At 36.9% G+C, this 18310-nt stretch overlaps 1 protein-coding gene and 1 long non-coding RNA gene across 7 annotated transcripts; one reads left to right on the top strand and one right to left on the bottom strand.

The window, feature by feature from the left end:
* The first annotated feature begins 3067 nt into the window (after window positions 1-3067).
* Window positions 3068-5635, top strand: LOC113323770. 6 transcript variants are annotated; one of them, XR_003347830.1, is made up of 5 exons: window positions 3068-3204; window positions 3530-3993; window positions 4236-4296; window positions 4479-4490; window positions 4634-5635. It is a non-coding gene; the product is annotated as an uncharacterized LOC113323770 (long non-coding RNA). The 6 variants fall into 6 exon arrangements; XR_003347829.1 differs by having other exon boundaries at window positions 3530-4020; XR_003347828.1 differs by having other exon boundaries at window positions 3530-4020; window positions 4236-4490.
* A 10657-nt stretch (window positions 5636-16292) lies between these two features.
* Window positions 16293-17892, bottom strand: LOC113323081 (peroxidase 3-like). Its single transcript, XM_026571327.1, has 4 exons — window positions 17644-17892; window positions 17363-17554; window positions 17073-17235; window positions 16293-16958 (listed from the first exon to the last, which is right to left on the bottom strand). The coding sequence occupies exons 1-4, from the start codon at window positions 17845-17847 to the stop codon at window positions 16543-16545; spliced, it is 975 nt and encodes a 324-aa protein (XP_026427112.1). The 5' UTR covers window positions 17848-17892; the 3' UTR covers window positions 16293-16542.
* Between the last annotated feature and the right edge of the window lie 418 nt (window positions 17893-18310).

The raw sequence follows: 18310 nt of genomic DNA, 5'->3' as shown, positions 1-18310 counted from the left end.
TATATTCTACATGCATTTGTATCCGATGAACCAACTCGTACATAAAAAATAGCTTGCGGTTCGCACTTATACTTGGTTAATTCGCACTCACTTATTTGTACATTTAGGGCGAGCAATCCCACTTCTGTATAAGTTTCTAAGAGAAAGACCAGCAGCAGTTACCAGATCCAAAAAATTTCATCATATTTAAATCAAATTAGTTTCATTGGGTTGGAATTTGACGTCAGTGATTCTAATCCAAGTATGCTAGTGGAGGTAAAGATATATGAGAACTTATTATATATCCCCTTGTATATAATTTTGTTTTTGAATGACTTTTGGTTGCTATGCAGGTATATCCTTGTTAATTAGGCATCAAAGTAAACTAGCAGCTATTTTGCATTAGAGGATGTCTTTAAAGTTTTCTTGATTTATTGTACTAGGGGAACCCATTGATTAGGGGATGGAAATATGGACCATTGGCATTGAGGATTCTACTGGAGATAATTGAATTTATAGAAATTAGAAAGCACATAACTATCACCACCACACTTTGGCACGCATGGATCTTAGTATTTATTGATGAACATAACTCTGCAGGCAACTTATTTTTAGTTCTATATTGCTTTCAGATTCCTTATTTTTACCGAGTTCTATACATTTCGTTGCCTGTTTTGCAATTTTATATGATAGTAAGTCCAATTGATTCAGAGTTGGTATACACAGTGTAGTGGAAATGAAACCAGGGTCCATAACTTCAGATCTAAAAACTGGTGATGTAATAAGCCAGATATACACTTCGCCTCATGCTACTCTTTGCCTATGAAAGACCTTTAATTTAAAATGAGACCTTAATTTATGAGTTATATTTTCGGTTACCTAAGCTAGTCATTAACAAGAAATGCTGCTATTAAAATTGTTGCTGGTCCTGTTATTGAGTTAGTAGTATTTGCTAAGGACACACTTATTCTATAGTGGAACCTCATACCACCAACTTACACCCTATAATATTTAGGATGTCAGGAACAAGACTATGTTCTGGTCACATTGATAAATTCTTCTTTGGTCTTGTAGATTTCATATTAGTTTGTAGAGATTTCGTATCTTTCACAATGTTGGCATTTGGATCACTAACTCTTGGTTTGTTATGTATGATGTTATTATGATCAAGATTTGTCTGCTTTTACGTTTAGATTAAGAACGGTGTCTCTCATTTCTTGCTTTTTTTAGCATCCTTGCTTTTACCATAGAGATTAAAGATGTCACTTGTTTGTTTGTGTTTTTGTGTAGTGATTAGTTTAGAATAATTGACGAATGGTATGCTGTTTAATTAGTCTTTTCTCCTTGACAAACCAAGTCTCACATTATCAGGAATCATTTGAATTTCAGATCCTTAATTGACGACGTTACACCACAAGAAACTTCTGGATGGAAGCAACAGGGAGTCTGTGAACAAATGATGGAGCATGTTTACAGATTGAGGCGGAACCCTGAGCGAATTTTCAAACCTATGTAGCAACTTTTCAGACCTCAGGCGGGTTATGATTATGATCCTGACTCATGAGACTATTACTTTCAATAACACTAATTTAGGGTTGTGCAAGAATTTGACCGAGAAAGGGAAATCAAGTCGATGCCATTACATGTGGTCATTTATGTGAAAGTCTTGCTCTGGAGTTGCAGATATATGGTAAAATGGAACTGCAGTCCAAATGCGATCACTCATACCTCTTTCATTTGTGGATTCTGCAAACAACTTGAATGTAGAAGAAGAATCCCTTCAGTTTTTATTACTATGCAGTCTTATTAGATGTATGTTTCCATCAGGTGTTCCTCTTGTATTTATCAAGTTTAAACTGAAAACAATGTCAAGAAGCTCCCTTAGGATTGGGCATGACACTCTCGGCTCTGCATCACTATTAGATTCTTTCTTTTACCTCAGGTGTTTATTGAGTGCAAAAGAAACTCACTTATATGCAATTGGAAAGAGTAGACTAAGGCCGACTTCACGGTGACTCGACTAAAGATTCTCCATTGAGATCTAATTAAAATCCTGCAATGTGTTATTAGAAGAAGTTAATGTCTAGCCTTGCATGGTGAATCAAATCAAGCTAGTATGTATACAAAACAAATTTGTCGAACTTTACAAGTGTTCTAGTGCCGGTGGCCATTTTCAGGCTCACATTAGGAAAAGACACCCTCACTTGTACATGTAGGTCTCTAGGCATCCATTTCTCTGTAAGTACTCCCAACCGTTGGATCACTATCCCAACCCTCTCTTACACCCTTAATGGATAAATGTACCCTATAAATGTGTCTTCAGCCGTCAGGACCATTATAAAACACACAAAATTTTTTGTTCATTTTTCTCTTCTTATTATTCAGATCTCAAAATCTCAATCCAAATTTCTTCTTTCTATGTGTGATTCAAAAACACATTCGGTTCCGCCACTAGAGCAAGTAAGTTTTCTGTCATTCATCTCTTCAGTTTAGCTAGATTTGTTTGATTAATTCTTATTTATCGTAGTATATACATTTTCCTCACTAGTCCAGAAAGGGCTGTAATCACGTTTTTAAATGACAAATTAATTACGTCAATAAGATATTACAAACAAATTCCGTCATATCATATAATGTGAAAATAGTGGGACCCATCATTTAACACAAAAAACACTGTTATTTTCAAACGTGGTAACTTACTAAGTGTATGATTTAATGATGAATTAGCATCTAACAGAATAAATCCGACGAATATTTTAATTTTTATACGCCCAACACTAATTTTCTATTGGGTGCCTAAAATAACTAGCCACCTACGGTGCCATGTTTATATAAATCTGAAAATGGTTAGCCACCTATCACTGCACCATATTAACCGTGTATATGTAACCCGGCTCTTGTTTTTCCATAACGACCCACAAGTATATGACTTGATTTAGGACCAATAATTCTTTTCAGCCCACCTTAAATCCCACTTTGGTGATGTGGTGGTGACGTGGCTACTTTCAGTGTTCCTCTTTCCTCCCTGACGTGTTTTATTTTTATCCTCCTTTTTATTTCTTTTTTTCCACAGTTTCCTTCTCCTCCTTTCTCCTCCTCCATCGACCTTCTCCAGATTCTAAAATTTTCCACATCCTCCCGAGAGATTAAGTGTTCACTAAGATTACCCACACGCTCAAACTCATATTTTGAAGCACATCGTCTCACTCCACAAAAAACAAAAAGGTATAATGTTTTATCAGATTCTGGATTTGTTTCTATGAATACCAATACTTGATACAATGTATACATTAATTATGAAAATTGTATTCTAGGATGAAATACTAATATAAGCTTACATTTGTGAAATTAGGGATTCAGATTACATTTGTGAAATTAGGGATTGAGAATGTGTTGATCTTGGGTGTTTGGTTTATAATCAACAGTCAATCCCAATGTAACTTAAATTTGTGAAATTAGGGTTTGAAACTTTGGGGATTTTAGGGGATTTCTTATAATTAATTGTTAAGTAATTGAAAAGTGATAACACAGTTGGAATTTTTATTTGTAGGTAACTCAGTTGGACCCTCGAATCTTAATTTCTACTGTAAGTTACACTATCATTTGAGTTGCATCAATTGGTGCTCAAGTTCAAGAAGATAGTATCACTCTTTTTCATTTGATCATTGAAACTGTTTCACAAATCTCCCTCTTTCTGTCTGTGGTATTTCTTCCACTAACATTATCACTCAGGTATATTCTTCCTATCTCCTTATCATTATATTGTGTTACTGTGGATTCGGGAAAATGAAAGAAACAAAATTGTTCTTGCAAGCAAAATTTTGGTTGGTTTTACTAGGATGTTCCAGAATTGTAAGGTGTCTTTCATACAAAAGGCCTGCTAAGTTGTTCACTGTAAATTTGAATGGTACATCTTCTTATTCCATGGTAGTCACTCCGGTTTAAATTTTGGTTTAAATCAATAGTAATTTTTGCACAGAGGAATCACTTATTGAGGAGAAGTCGCTGGAGTTGGTGAGTCCTTCTTCCGGTTTTGTTTTTGTGAGTTTCACTCCTTAATTAATCTAATTTTTGTATGCGAATGCTATTTCATTTTGAATTTTGTAACATGAAATCGAGAATGCTATATCATTTTGCGTAATTGATGGGGTTTAGAAACATTCCGCTATTTTGATTCGTTGTTGGATGGGCATGGGTTTTTACTGTTGTTACTAATCCAAAGAATATTTTTCATCTTCATTTGCTTATGTCTTCAGGTTGGTGTTGTAGCTAACAGTACGTTTTGTAAGATGCATAGATAATGGTGAATGTAACTATGTAAGTGGGGGAGGTGACTTAAATTTCCTGCTTACATATGGAAGTCTTTTACTGTATATATTTTGGAAGTTTGTGAAAATTGCAGAAAATTGATCTGCACTATTTCATTGATCAAGTATAAGTTTTTTCTACTGATTGGGTCGTTCGTTTTCCATTTTTCGAATCATTGGATGTTTCTCCAGTACCAGGGACAAGTGAGTAGACTTTCAACTAGATTTTGAGATTGGTATTGTTGGCATGACTTTCAGTATTGGAATGTTATTTGTCATCAATGTATATACATTTTTAGGAGTTTGGGTTAGTTACTTATATTCTTTGTTTCCCTGTGTATAACAAGGTTAGGTACTTGCTTCACAGGCTGGGGAGTCCCGAAGGCAGTTGCTTAACATCGACATCTTGTCCCTAATAGAGGTAAAATATCGTGTTCGCTCTTACTTATTTTTCGCTTCACAAAATCTTGACTCTAGTATGAATCTGTGGCGCAATGGTAGTACATCTGACTCTGTCAGAAGGTTGCGTGTTCGATTTATGTCTGATTCTCTGAACGGTTCGAAATAAGATTACTGCACATTTCATTCTTTTTATATGCAATTTGTTTATCCATCGCCTTCATGCTATGCTATAGTTATGCTTACGTCAATAAATTCCTTGTAGATTCACATTCAGATTCTAGACTAACTCTCACTAGAACAATAATAAGATTTTAAATTTTTTTAAATAACTGAAACAACAATAAGTTTTAACAATTCAAAACATGATGGTACCACATTATAAATATTTAATGAAAAGTAAAAAGGTCTGTGATTAAACCCATTGTCAGACAACTAACTTTTATTTTGAGTAAACCAGCCACTCAAATTTGCTTGCAAAGAAATGGTAGAATCCTCATTTGTAGGTGCGGCATTGGCTAAATGTGCGCTTCTCCGTGTCTGAGCTCCTCCAAATGCAGTCGCAATACCATCAACATGCCCAGAAAATACTCCATGTCCAAAAGCAGGCGCAACACTATCGACATTTCCAGAAAATACTCCTTGTGTATGTGCACCATTCTCAGAATGGATATATGGTATTCCGTAGGCAGTTGCAGCATTGCCAACACTTCCGTATAAAGATCTTCGACTCTACTCTCTGATCACCATCATCCATGACAGCATATATCTACAACAAACAGATAGTAGTTAAGTTAGAATCAAAAACTAAAGTTATATGCATACTAATAAGTTATTGATTGAGCAAGCTATCATACAACCTATATTCGTAAGCTAAAACGTTAACCCTGTCACATTTATTTTTTCTGAATGAAACTTTTATATAAAATTGATTTAAGATTAATAAACCCTAAATACTTAGATTGATTTAAGATTATTAAATCCTAAATATTCTTTTTTAAAAGATTTGTGTCAAACAAAAAATCTTGTTTAATCTCTAATAAGAATTTGTATAGAAATCACCTTATTTATTTTTCTTGTTCTTTGATTTGTTGGTTTTATGATCTTCAATGTTGATTTACCGTGAGCGGGTAACAGAGACACGTGAGTTTTTTCTTTCTTTTTTCAATTTATTTTCGGGTGTTCCCGATATTTGAAAACCAAAAAGAAAAAGAAGAAAAAAACGAAAAACCAAGGGAATACGTGGAAAGAGAGAGAAAATCAAATATTGGGAAATGTCATTGCCACATCATCGATGGGATTGAAAATGAGATTTCAGGTGGGCTGAAAAGAATTATTGGTGGATGTAACCCTTTGGATAACGTCACTAAACTTATAGGAAAGCTTAAAGAAGGACGCATCTTTGAAACGAAAGGTCTCCAATATACGAAACATCCTTTTCAAACCCAAGCTTCACATCACATAAGAATACAGCAAGTAGAAAGCCTATGATGCAACGGTTTAAAAACCTTTTGCCAAACGATACATCCCTCACAGTTTAAACCACGGAAAATGGGTCATTTGTCCAAATATTTTTAAATCACGGTTCAAATGGACGAGTAAAAAATAGTTTGGGTGAAATGGCAAAAAAAAATAGTAAGGATGAAACTGGATACATCCTGTGTAAATTAAAAATAAGAAAAAATATTTGAAAATGGGCACGATGAAACTGGTTACATCTTGCCTATTTTTACATTTTTGTCCATTTAAACAGTATTAAAATCTAATTGTCCATTTCATCCAGAAATTGTTGATTTTGATCTTTTTAACCAATTTTGTGTTTAAACTAAAGATTGTACTTCAGTGATATATATCAGATAGGCCGAAGAATCCCATCGATGGGGTTCAGGATCAGAGGGCCACATGCCATGCATTGAAAAGAAAGAGTGAGGAGTCGTGTTTTTAAAAGAAAAGTCACCTAAAAGGTTGCAAGAAGTTTAATTGGAAGGGAAGCGTCCCAATGTAAACTACTTTAAGTTATGTTCTACTGCCACTGTTCTTCAATGATCGGCTCGAGAAACTGAAACCCCCCTCTCTTTTCTTTCTCCAACATGATCCGGAAATTGGTGTTTTTGAAGTTTATGTATTGGTCGTGGTTTCATTAATAACAAACGAGAGAATGATATCAATCACATAGCATTAACCCATATACATTAAAGGTATGAAGTACCATCTAAAATCATTACCATCTTTTGTTTTGTTTACGTTGACCAGATAAAATTATGCCCACGTAGTTTTGTTTTCAAACTATTACTATTTTTTCCACTCTCACTTTTTTATTGTTGCCCTTCACATCATATGTTTTGATAAAAATCAGGAAAGATATGTATGTTAAATTTCCTAATCTGGCTGCGAGTTATGAATCCTATACTGTACGCAAGATGGTTGACAACTTCCATTATTTTGTGACTTAGGAAAGTGGATTCCTAAAAGAACTGTTTTACAGAAAGGTGTTGTTTTTGTAGGTTGTTAATGGCATCCGAATAACAACACAAAATTTGGAGTGTTGGTGACGAAAAAATGTGCCAAAATAATGAGAAAATACTTGCCAGAAATGAATGAATGTTAGGTTGTTAGATAATCTTTGCTAGAGAATTCAAGAGTTCCTGAAAATGTGTATTAAGAAATTGATACAAGTACTCGTATACGAATCTTCAAATTGTAAGTAGTTTGTAGGTCGGACATTTTGGTAAAATTCAGAAATTTCTTTTGCAGTTTAAGTGTCAATGTCATGTATGGTGTAATTGGTCATTACATAACCAGGTTGTATGTGAATCAAATTTAATCTCCTCTCTGAACTAACTCAGAAACAATGATAATTATAATGGTGTAACATTGGAGACAAGTACTGTTATAGCGACCGCATAGGAAAAAAGAATAAAATGGTTGGAGTGGATACTTATAGTGTTGTTTTAGGAATTTGGTCTACCTTTTAAATTCTTCGATCACTTTTTTTATATGTTCGCAATTTTTGATGAATATGTTAGCACTTGATGAAGCATAGGGAACTTGATTCACTTCTTTTACACCAGAATAACAAGGGCGAGGTATGATACTTCACCAAGTAGAATCAATAAGCACACGAAATTGTCATATTGTTGCTTGGCATTGGTGAAGAAATACTTAAAAGTTGATTCACATAAATTATCTGAACAGAGTTTTAGTAGATGATCTAGAGTTTTGGTAATGTATGCATTGCACGGTCTCACAAATATGTTCGCCTAGTCATGATTATCTTTTTTAGTTTGATTCACGTCAGTCATCTTAGTCTGGCTACCAGATCTTGATTAGGAATCCACTATTTGTGACACAACCGTAACAAAGAAGTATTTGAGACTATGTGCGGTTAGCTAGATATCACATTTAAGTTGCAACATCACTTTCGATTAGGAAAAATTATTGACAAGAAGCTACTAATAAGCGAGAGGTCAAGAGAAGGCGACCGTTGGGTGAATCTTATATCAATTAACCAGCCCGCACAATTGCACGGGTTTACTGAACTTGTATATATATAAGCCAATCATTTTGGAGTACAAAGTTATATACTCTCAATCAATTCATCAATGAAAGCCAGAAGCCAACATGATCGTTAAAACCCGACATGAAAGAAACAAAGCAAGAATAACTGTGATTACTGGAAATCCAGCAACACACCCAAATGGAAAGTAAATAAGATCTAAGACATGATAAATGTAAGAACAAAAAATTCTTTATTAATATTCAGCGAAATACAAGTTATACTCGTGGGTTATCGAGAAACCCTAATTCCTTCTCTAAGCCTATGGATTACAAGGAAACCTTCACTCTCCTTTTCCGCTCTCCACTGCCAGAATCCACCCCTTTTATATTGCTCAAAGGTCTCTATTTATAGGCCTAAGCAACCATAGTGGTATACATCTCATATCATCTCGCCTATGTTACTTTATGCTTCGCCTGGTGCATATTCCATAAAGTTTTCCCCCAACTTTCGCTGTCTTCACGTGGTCTTGTCGGGACACCTGTCCCATTTTTTGCTTGATAATTCATATACCTCGTGGGGGTAGCTTTTCTTACGAGCCAAGTCACATTATTTCGTGGTTACTTCATATCGGTCATCTGATTCTCCTCGCACCCTACGTTTCTTTTGGCGAGTTACCTCGTCCCGAACTCTATTTTGATGTTGTGTGGATAAGGATAATTCTGACTTGATTTGAAAAGTCCCGGACGACGAATCTCGGGGTTTGAAGTAAGATCTTTTCACCAGATTCCCGCGCCTTCCTATGGCCACGTGTCGGCTTATACTTTGCTTACTACATTTTGCCTTTTCTTATTCTGCTCGATCATAAAGAGAGGATAATAAGAACCGTCTGAAGTGGGTAACCGTCTTTCTTCCCTTTCTTCGTCTTCCAAGTGGTTCTCCTTTCCTCGTAAACGTCGATTACCTGTTCATATTCTTCAATCGTGGGTCGTTTTAACCAGTCATCTGGTATAAATACTCCCCTTCTCATCTATCTAAGACTTTAGTCTTTTCCTTCTGGTACGTCCTTCGCCGAAAAGGATATTTTCTCTTTTTCCAATCTTCCAATGGTTCTTCCTTCGTGGAATTCATTATATCATTACCTTTGTGATCCACCTTGTACACTCTTGAGAGTACATTATATTCAAAATCTTCGAAACTTCCCCTGGAATGTGCTATGAAATTACAACCTAGTCGTCTCCTTTCTCGGCTTTCTTTGGCCTGTCTGTTATGACAATGAATCATCGATGTCTCCTTTCGATCAACGTAGTGCGCGAGTTTCCCTTGCTTGATAAGCCGAAATACGATCTTCCTAATATTCCTACAGCTGTTGGTATGGTGTCCGTGAAAAAGATGATACCTGCAAAATTCATGGTTCTTGCATCCCGGGACTGGTTCTCTCCTCAGATTTGGTGGTGCTAAAAATCTCTTCGGTCAATATCACGTCCTCCCATATCTTCTCCAAAGTTGTGTTAGGTTCTAGAAGTTTTACCTCCATCCAGGCCGTCGACTCTTGTCCGTCTTGTTTCTTGTTTTTCAGCTTATGCCTCTCTCCTCCATCTCCTCATGGATATTTTCGCCGGGATCTTCCTCTTTCCTCGTTGTCTTTTTGACCCGTAGCTCGCATAAGATCTCGTGATCTATGGTTCTTCTTCTTATTTTATCAATGTTTACTTCTGTTTTGACCCGTTTGCTTTCCTCCTCCCGCTTCCTTTCTTCCTCATACCTTAGTTCGCGGTTTTCCCGTCTTGCCTCTTCTAATAGCCTTCTTAAGTCTCTTTCTCTATGATACCCTTCTAGAAACTCCATCACCCCTTGTTCATATATCTCCTGATTTCTTTCGTTCTGGGTATGTCTTTGAGATAAAGCCGTGATTTCCTTCGCTTCATCGTTTCCTTCCCACATGACCTCATCAGTCATCTCTCGTTCACGTTTCTCATGCATTATCTGGTCATCTTCCTCTTGATTAGGGCTTTCATCCAGTTCTTCTAATACCTCATCCTTCTCGCTGTCATTTGCCTCCGCCTTTTCTTGGTTCACTTCCTTCTCCGTGGTAGTCCCGACTTTCACTTTCCGACCTGGTTTTTCCACAGTCCCGGCTTTCACTCTGCGTTTCCCTTGTATCTTGATCCTTCGTCTTTCTCCCTTTACCGATGTATCGTTCTTCATCTCCTGGTCCCGAGCCTCCAATCGTTTACTCCTTCTCAACACCGTTCGTGGTTTCGTTTGCCTTACCTTCCTCGCCATCGTTTACTTTTCTCTGAAATCCGTCCTTGTATTCACCTTTTTGTTAATCTTCCGCTTAATCCTCCGATTTCTGGTTTCCGCCTCCTTGGTGCAATCTCAGTTTCTCTACCTACTCTTTAGACGAGGATAGATCCCTCCAATCTTGGTGAAACTAGGGTGCATGCCGTGGGTTCCCTAATCTTTAGTTTGTTCTGCTCCCTAATCTTGGTGAAACTGGGAACCCACGACATGCACCCTAGTTCGCATAAAAATGCAAGAGGCAAAGACCTAACACATGTCGTGGACAACTCTCGGACAGAAATCTAGGGGAAATGATAAGACCTATCCGCTGGGGACCCCTTTTATGATGGCCTTCGGCAAGGAGTGAAGAAATATGACCAAGGCGCCGACGTATTCGGTTGAGCTGCGGGTGCTTGGGACGTCTGGAGCGTACGTTACCGTCCATGTCCGTCTGGCAAGTCTTGGCTACGATGCACTCGATCCCAAAGAAACCCCACTTAGGGAGTGATTTCGTAACTCCAAGCCTTATCGGCGAAGATGATAAGAAGTCGCGAAAACAACTGAATATCGTAATAACCGGATGGGAGGAGACCAACATGCATGTTAGGGTTAACCTCCTTGAAGGGGCACTCAGGGGGAATATAAAGGGATGACACCCTCCAGATTAGGGAGCTGTCTTTCATGTTAGGGTTCCCAGTTTCTGGTTCCCTGTTTCTAGCGCCAAAATGTGATTACTGGAAATTCAGCAACACACCCAAATGGAAAGTAAATAAGATCTAAGACATGATAAATGCAAGAACAAAAGATTGTTTATTAATATCCAGCGAAATACAAGTTATACTCGTGGGTTATCGAGAAACCCTAATTCCTTCTCTAAGCCTATGGATTACAAGGAAACCTTCACTCTCCTTTTCCGCTCTCCACTGCCAGAATCCACCCCTTTTACATTGCTCAAAAGTCTTTATTTATAGGCCTACGCAACCATAGTGGTATACAGCTCATGTCATCTCGCCGAGGTTACTTTATGCTTCGCCTAGTGCATATTCCATAAAGTTTTCCCCCACCTTTCGCTGTCTTCACGTGGTCTTGTCGGGACACCTGTCCCATTTCTTGCTTGACAATTCATCTACTTCGTGGGGGTAGCTTTTCTTCCAAGCCAAGTCACATTATTTCGTGGTTACTTCATGTCGGTCATCTGATTCTCCTCGCGCCCTACGTTCCTTTTGGCGAGTTACCTCGTCCCAAATTCTATTTCGCTGTCATGTGGATAAGGATAATTCTGACTTGATTTGACAAGTCCCTGACGACGAATCTCGGGGCTTGAAGTAAGATTTTTTCACCAGATTCCCGCGCCTTCCTATTGCCACGTGTCGGCTTATACTTTGGTTACTACAATAACAATACAAACCCAAGAACCACACTTACTCTGACGACAGCTCTTGAGAAAATTAAAAAGCAGAAAGAGAACAAGTAAAACAACTAAACTGGCACAAACTAATTAATAATTGAACATTTCTTTCGAATCTCCCCGGTTGATCCAGTCATAACTCGAATTTGACCCATTTTTTCCATGGATGTGGCAAATTCGGCAAAGAAATTCGATAAACTACCTCGAAGTAATTGAGTAACAAATGATTTTAAAGTAGCGTCTGTGGTTAGAGCTGCATCGGATTGGAAAAAACCCCGTATTTTAACTAGATTTTTTTAATAACCTAAATAAAGTGTCTTGAAACTTCTAGTGAAGGATCTTGACCTCCTTTACCGCTAAAGTTGTATAGACGGTTTGAAAACGAAGGATTATAATGAGAGACACCAATTGTGTGAGCATCTATAGATTGACATGCGATGCAATTACGTTAAATCATACTGTATACATATATCGTTAGACCTGAAGCTAAAAAAGCAGTAGTAGGGATTATTTCTTATATTTACCAGATAGCAACACAAGATCTTTCACGTTAAGACCTTTACCATTCGTAGAAGGCAGGACTTGGTCCAGGAACTACCCATTCAGTATGACTATCTACTTTCACGAAGATTGGGATGAAGGAAGTGGCTCTTCGGCCTGGGGCACAAGCTCTGTTATTAACCTCTCCTCCTATTATCAGAAAACTATCAGGATCAACGTCTTCTTTCTTGACCAAGATGATGACCATATACATAACTAAATGGTATACATATATATAACTGAATGGTAGATTTAATATATGCACAAACCAAATCATTGCGTGAGCCAACAAAGTTATCAATAAATAAAGGATCCGTGCTATGTTGTAGATTTAATATATGCACGAACCAAACCTAGCGCCTGTGGCGCCTAGGCGTCGAGGAAAAATTGGAAAATTTGCAGAAATGGGCATGTCATGGCGCCTTTTACAACATAGGCTCGGTGTGCATCGGAGATATGATATATAATCCTCACTTAGTTTCCCTCCATGGAAGGAAAAGTTGTGAAGTTGTCGGGATTGTCCATGCAACAAGCAAAACAGAGATTTCACTTCACCATAGCAGGTACGTTATCATTGCTGTCGTCGCCACCATAGAGATGGTTAACCTGGCGACTATTACCCAGATGCATTTTTTTCTGAGAAGTTAACAATAAAATTTGAAGATATATTTTACATTAAAACAGAAAAAAGAGTACAGGATAGGAGCGCCTAAGCCAGTCCTAAGATGAGGGCAAACACCAACATCAACACCAAAAAGAAAAACATAAACTAAAAGAGAGGCAAAAGCCAACTCCTAAACCAAGCAACAACATAGAAAGATCCTGCAACAAAACAAGCTAGTGTTGAAACAAGCAATAAAATTCGATGATATAGGCCAAGATAAATTATCAATAACAGATATACTGAAAGAGCCTGAGATGTTAACATAAAGAGATATTTTGCAAAAGGGTCGTAATTTTATCGTCAAATTAGGATCTGGGTCGTAAAAAATGTCGTTGATGCGTTAGGGTCGTAGACTAAGGTTGACTGTCCAAAAATTTTACCAAATAGCCCTTATAAAAAAGTCAGATGACATTATATCCTAACCAAAGTTCAATACCTAACGGACATTTCATCGAATAACTTATGAGCAACAGAATGAAGCAATTTCTTCTCCACCGTCACCGATGTCAACAGCAACCGTCTTCCCTTCTCTCACGACTTGCATTTCTTCCATGTAATTCATACACAACCCATTTACTTATCGGACACAACTAGCAAGAACTCAATCCAAAACCTACCCTAATTCCTTCTTTCTTAAATCTTCATCTCTTCTTCATCTCTTACGGATTCGAAAGAATCAGTTCTAAAGTTTCTTCCGGATTAACGAGGATGGACTTCTTTTCAGACATTATACATCTTCATTATTGGTTTGACATTATAAATCAAGATTGATTGTTACTGCCGCAGCTAAAACTTTCCCGCAGAATGTTCTTCCTCTTCTACCTCCCAATCGTTTACCTGCTGATTTGGAGATGGTTTCTTTCATGAATTTACAAGCTAGAACTGTCATAACGCAGTTCTGTTTTTTAGTTTATGCTTGATCCAGAGAATCATAAACTAGTCATTTAAAACCCGTTGACTATATTTTTCTTGAAATTCTTTCTTTATAATTATTTGAAGCTATTATAAAGTTTTGATGTGGTGAGAATTTTAGATTCTTCACAGCTTCGTGGCTCTAATTTTTCACCAAAGAAATGGAGGGCAAGTACTCTGCGGAGATCAAGTGAAATAGAAATTCATGGACTTCAGGGATGAGACGGAAGAGAAGATAAAGGGGTGTTTTGTTTAGGGTCTGGATGTGATCATGTAATTGGGCGTCTTAAATGCTTAAAACTATTAGTATTATGGATCATTAATAAAATCAGTGACGTTTGTTTTTATCAGCCCATGTCATTTTTTTCATCTGACTTTTTTCTTACTGGTTGCCTCAAAAGAAACGGTTTGCTCGTTAGAAACAATCAATATCTGCACTGCACAGCTACGTCAACAAAATCTTTTTAACTGTTGCTTGATCAAATATTAATTATGTCTCTCTTTATTTTTCTTCATTGTTCAATCGCAGTGAGGACTGTTTTTTCTTATTTTTGGATGGTAATTTTTTTATGCTGTACCTGGGTTGCCCGGACGCTCCATTTCTTAAGCAGTGTCCGCATCGGACGCGGGACGCGTGTGGGATGCTGACACGACGCATGTCTGACGCACCAATTTGCACATCCTGCACGCGTCTAGTTTGCACGCACCGATGACGCGTGTCCAACGCATTCTTTTTTTCATTTTCATTTAAACTTCTTCGTTTATTTTTACTATTATTAACCAAATGAAGAAAAAGAAATATTTAGATGAATAATTTATGTTTTTATTAGGGTTTTGTAATTGGAAATGACATCACGTATACCCTTAGTTGGGCATGTGTTGTTCTAAGAATGCATTTTAATTGTGTCATATGTTTAATAGTGACTGATTGTTTGACATTCCGCGTGTATAAACAAACGATATCTTCTTTTCTTTTGAAATTTATACACATGTACCATCATTTTTTAATTTTTAGGATCGAAAATACTTGACTTCGCTGTATAAATACATGATTATATATATAAATAATATATAAATAAAATATATATATATGTGTCGGCGTACTAATTTTTTGAGAATTTTACAGTTTTTGCGTGAGCGTCCGCGTCTGCGCAACCCAGTGCTGTACTAATTAACTCAATGTTGACTCTTGTTTTGTTTTTTCAAAAGATATAGGAGAGAACAACGTAATTGTCACTGTAACAAAAAAAGAAAAAGCCAAAAAAATATAGCTGAAAAATAAAAAAAATATTTGTTCGGTGTAGGTGGATCGAACTGAGCTATCCCCGCTGTTGGCGTGTTCGAATATATTTAATTACTTATGTAATCTAACAACAAACGTTGGTATAACCGTGAAAATCAGGATTAACTCTCGGAGTTATTCTTTGTTTTTGGTGTTATTTGTTCAGTCCATGTGGTAATGTTCTTCTGAATGCCATAGTTATTCCCATCTGGCTTTTCTATGCAACACGGTTTATGACGTGATACCTGAAATCATGGTATGCATGTCCATCCTATGTTGTAAAAAGCGCTGGACAAGGCGAGCGCCCGAAAATTACAAAACAACAGGAGCAAGCATAAATTGGCGCCTAGGGCGCCTTTTTTGCCTAGGTGCTGGTCCAGCGCTCGCCTTTGACAACATAGTGTCCACCTAATGTTAAGTTTCTGAGTAAGTTTCAGGGTTTGATTAAGTCATGGAAAAATCCCTGCAAGAGAGAGTTTAATCTCAATTTTGAAAGAAAAATATCTGCAAAATCGGATTCTAATAGACTAGTCTTGCTGCATCACACGCTGAAAAGTGCGCTAAAAATCGAACTCTGACAGACCAGTAGTCATAGGCTTCCAAAAGCTGGTCTAATAGTGTAGGACTTGATACTCACCACCTAAATTCAAAACTCCGTTTATCTAATTAATTAATTCCTATTAGCCGATCAAAATACAACGCGTTTGTCTCTTTTAGAGTTGAAAATTGCTCTAAATGATACTACTCGAAACTCACCTCCTGGCCTAGGATTTGAATGTGACTCAGCTCATCCATTCTAACGTTGTCACACAAGGCTCTAGTTACTTGGGTCTTTCAGAAAATTGTATGTCTTTTTGTAGGAAAAAGAGGATTATGAGTCTATGTTTACAACAGTTTTTCTCTTGTTAATTAAGTTTTTTCACATTGTACGTCCAAATATTGCTGAAAAATGGCATTTACTCTTCATTTCTAAAACAATTAATCCATCTAAAGATATCTCTCGAGATATGACGCGAATATTTATAAATTTTATATAGTTAAAGGGCATTTTGAAACACCCAACCATTCTAGAGTACAAAGTTATATAAACAATCAATTCATCAATGAAATCCAGGAGGCAACATGATCTTGAAAACCACAAGGCAACACATGACATAAAGGAGACAAGAATAAAAAAACACAAACCGAAGAACCACGCTTACATGGACGACAGCACTTGAGAAAATGAAAAGCAGAAAGGGAACATATGAACAACTAAACTCGCACAAACTAATTAATAATTGAACATTTCTTTCGAATCTCCCCGGTCGATCCGGTCATAACTCCAATTTGACCCATTTTTTCCATGGATGTGGCGAACTCCGCAAAGAAATTTGGTAAACTACCTTGGAGTAATTGAGTAACAACTGATTTTGAAGTAGAGTCTGTAAGTAGAGCTGCATCGGAATGGAAAAGACCTCGTCTTTTCACTAAATTTTTGTAGTAACCCAAATCAAAAGTCTTGAAACTTCCTGGATCCATCTCAGATATTGTTGTGTTATCTGTTATTGTTCTGCATTTCCTTGCCTTCAAATTAGCGGCATATTTACTGTCTAGTGAAGGATCTTGATCTCCTCTGCCGGTAAAGTTGTATAGACGGTTTGAAAACGAAGGATTACAATGAGAGACGCCAATTGTATGAGCACCTAGATATTGACATGCATTTACGTTAAATCATACATAGTTAAGACTTGCTTACAAATTTTATTATATTTTGCTTGAAGCTAAAAGCAGGCAATAGAGATTAATCTTATATTTACCGGACAGCAAAACAAGATCTTTCACGTTAAGCCCTTTGTTAGCAAAATTTGATCGAAGAGTAGCAAAGTTGCTATTAGGATTGGGGATGTTTCTCAACGCCTCAGACCTTACTGAAATTCTTCCATCTCTTCGTCCAGTTGGAACTTTCCATGTTGGCCCTCCCTGTCATGATGGCAAGCAATAAACAATATTAGTCAATTACAAGTCCCCAGTATATATAGGATTAATAAGTTCAGTAAAACCTCAAATGAGATAAATGTTTTAGTTTATATATCCATCAGTTTCTTACTATGGCAACAACTGAATCCCTTGCAGCTAAAGAAATAATATCAGCACAAGAAACAACACCAGGACATGCGGCTTCTACTAAGCTTTTCACTTTATCAATGAAGTCAAAACCTCGGAGAGTCAGGTTAGGTTGGGCATCCTTTTCCGCTTGATTATTTGATGTAGAGTTCAATAATACAGATGCATCACAACCCTGCAAGATCAAATACATATATATGCTATTAGATGGTAACACCATTGAATCTAGCCTACACTTGTATGTTAATGCATATATTTTCTTACCCTGACAAAACAGTCATGAAAATGCATTCTTAGTAAAGCTGCAGCCGCTACGGGGGCTCGTTTCTGCACATAATCCTGTATAATCTTTTCAGCTTTAGGGCAACTTTGAGCATAAAAACCCATCTTCAATTGAGCATAAGCTGAACCTAACAATAACCCAAAAACCATAAATATTACAATGCTTGAATAACCCATTCTTCCCATCTTATTTAGCAGAACTTAAATATGTAAGACTGCTTTGAGTTTTTGTGTGTGTTCAGCTGATGAATGCTATGTTTGAATAAGACCTATGTATATATAGCCAGTGTGTCGATCGGCTATTCGTAGCTAATACAATCTCAGAAATAATTGAAAATATAACAGCTAAACTGAAATGTGTCTGTTACTTAATCCACTGCTTTAAATAAGAGTTTGGTATTTGATAGGGGTGGTTTTGTTCAGCTTTTATGTTATAATGAGAGTATTTGGTTTGGTATATATAGCAAAGTGGTTCTAGTTTATGTGTTATTGAACCTACTTCACCTAGTTTTTTGTTTTCTTGCATGAATTGAACTGCAAGTGCAAACTATGAGTTGTATTCTTTTATAATTTTAACGAATGATACATATAGGCTCGTACCCCCTGCACTCCAAAGTTTGAACGTATGATATGTCGATCCAGGTTTTAT

Source organism: Papaver somniferum, chromosome 11, assembly GCF_003573695.1.
Source record: "Papaver somniferum cultivar HN1 chromosome 11, ASM357369v1, whole genome shotgun sequence".
Lineage (NCBI taxonomy): Eukaryota > Viridiplantae > Streptophyta > Magnoliopsida > Ranunculales > Papaveraceae > Papaver > Papaver somniferum.
The sequence above is the reverse complement of the archived record's forward strand: the minus strand, read 5'-3'. Positions and strand labels throughout refer to the sequence as shown.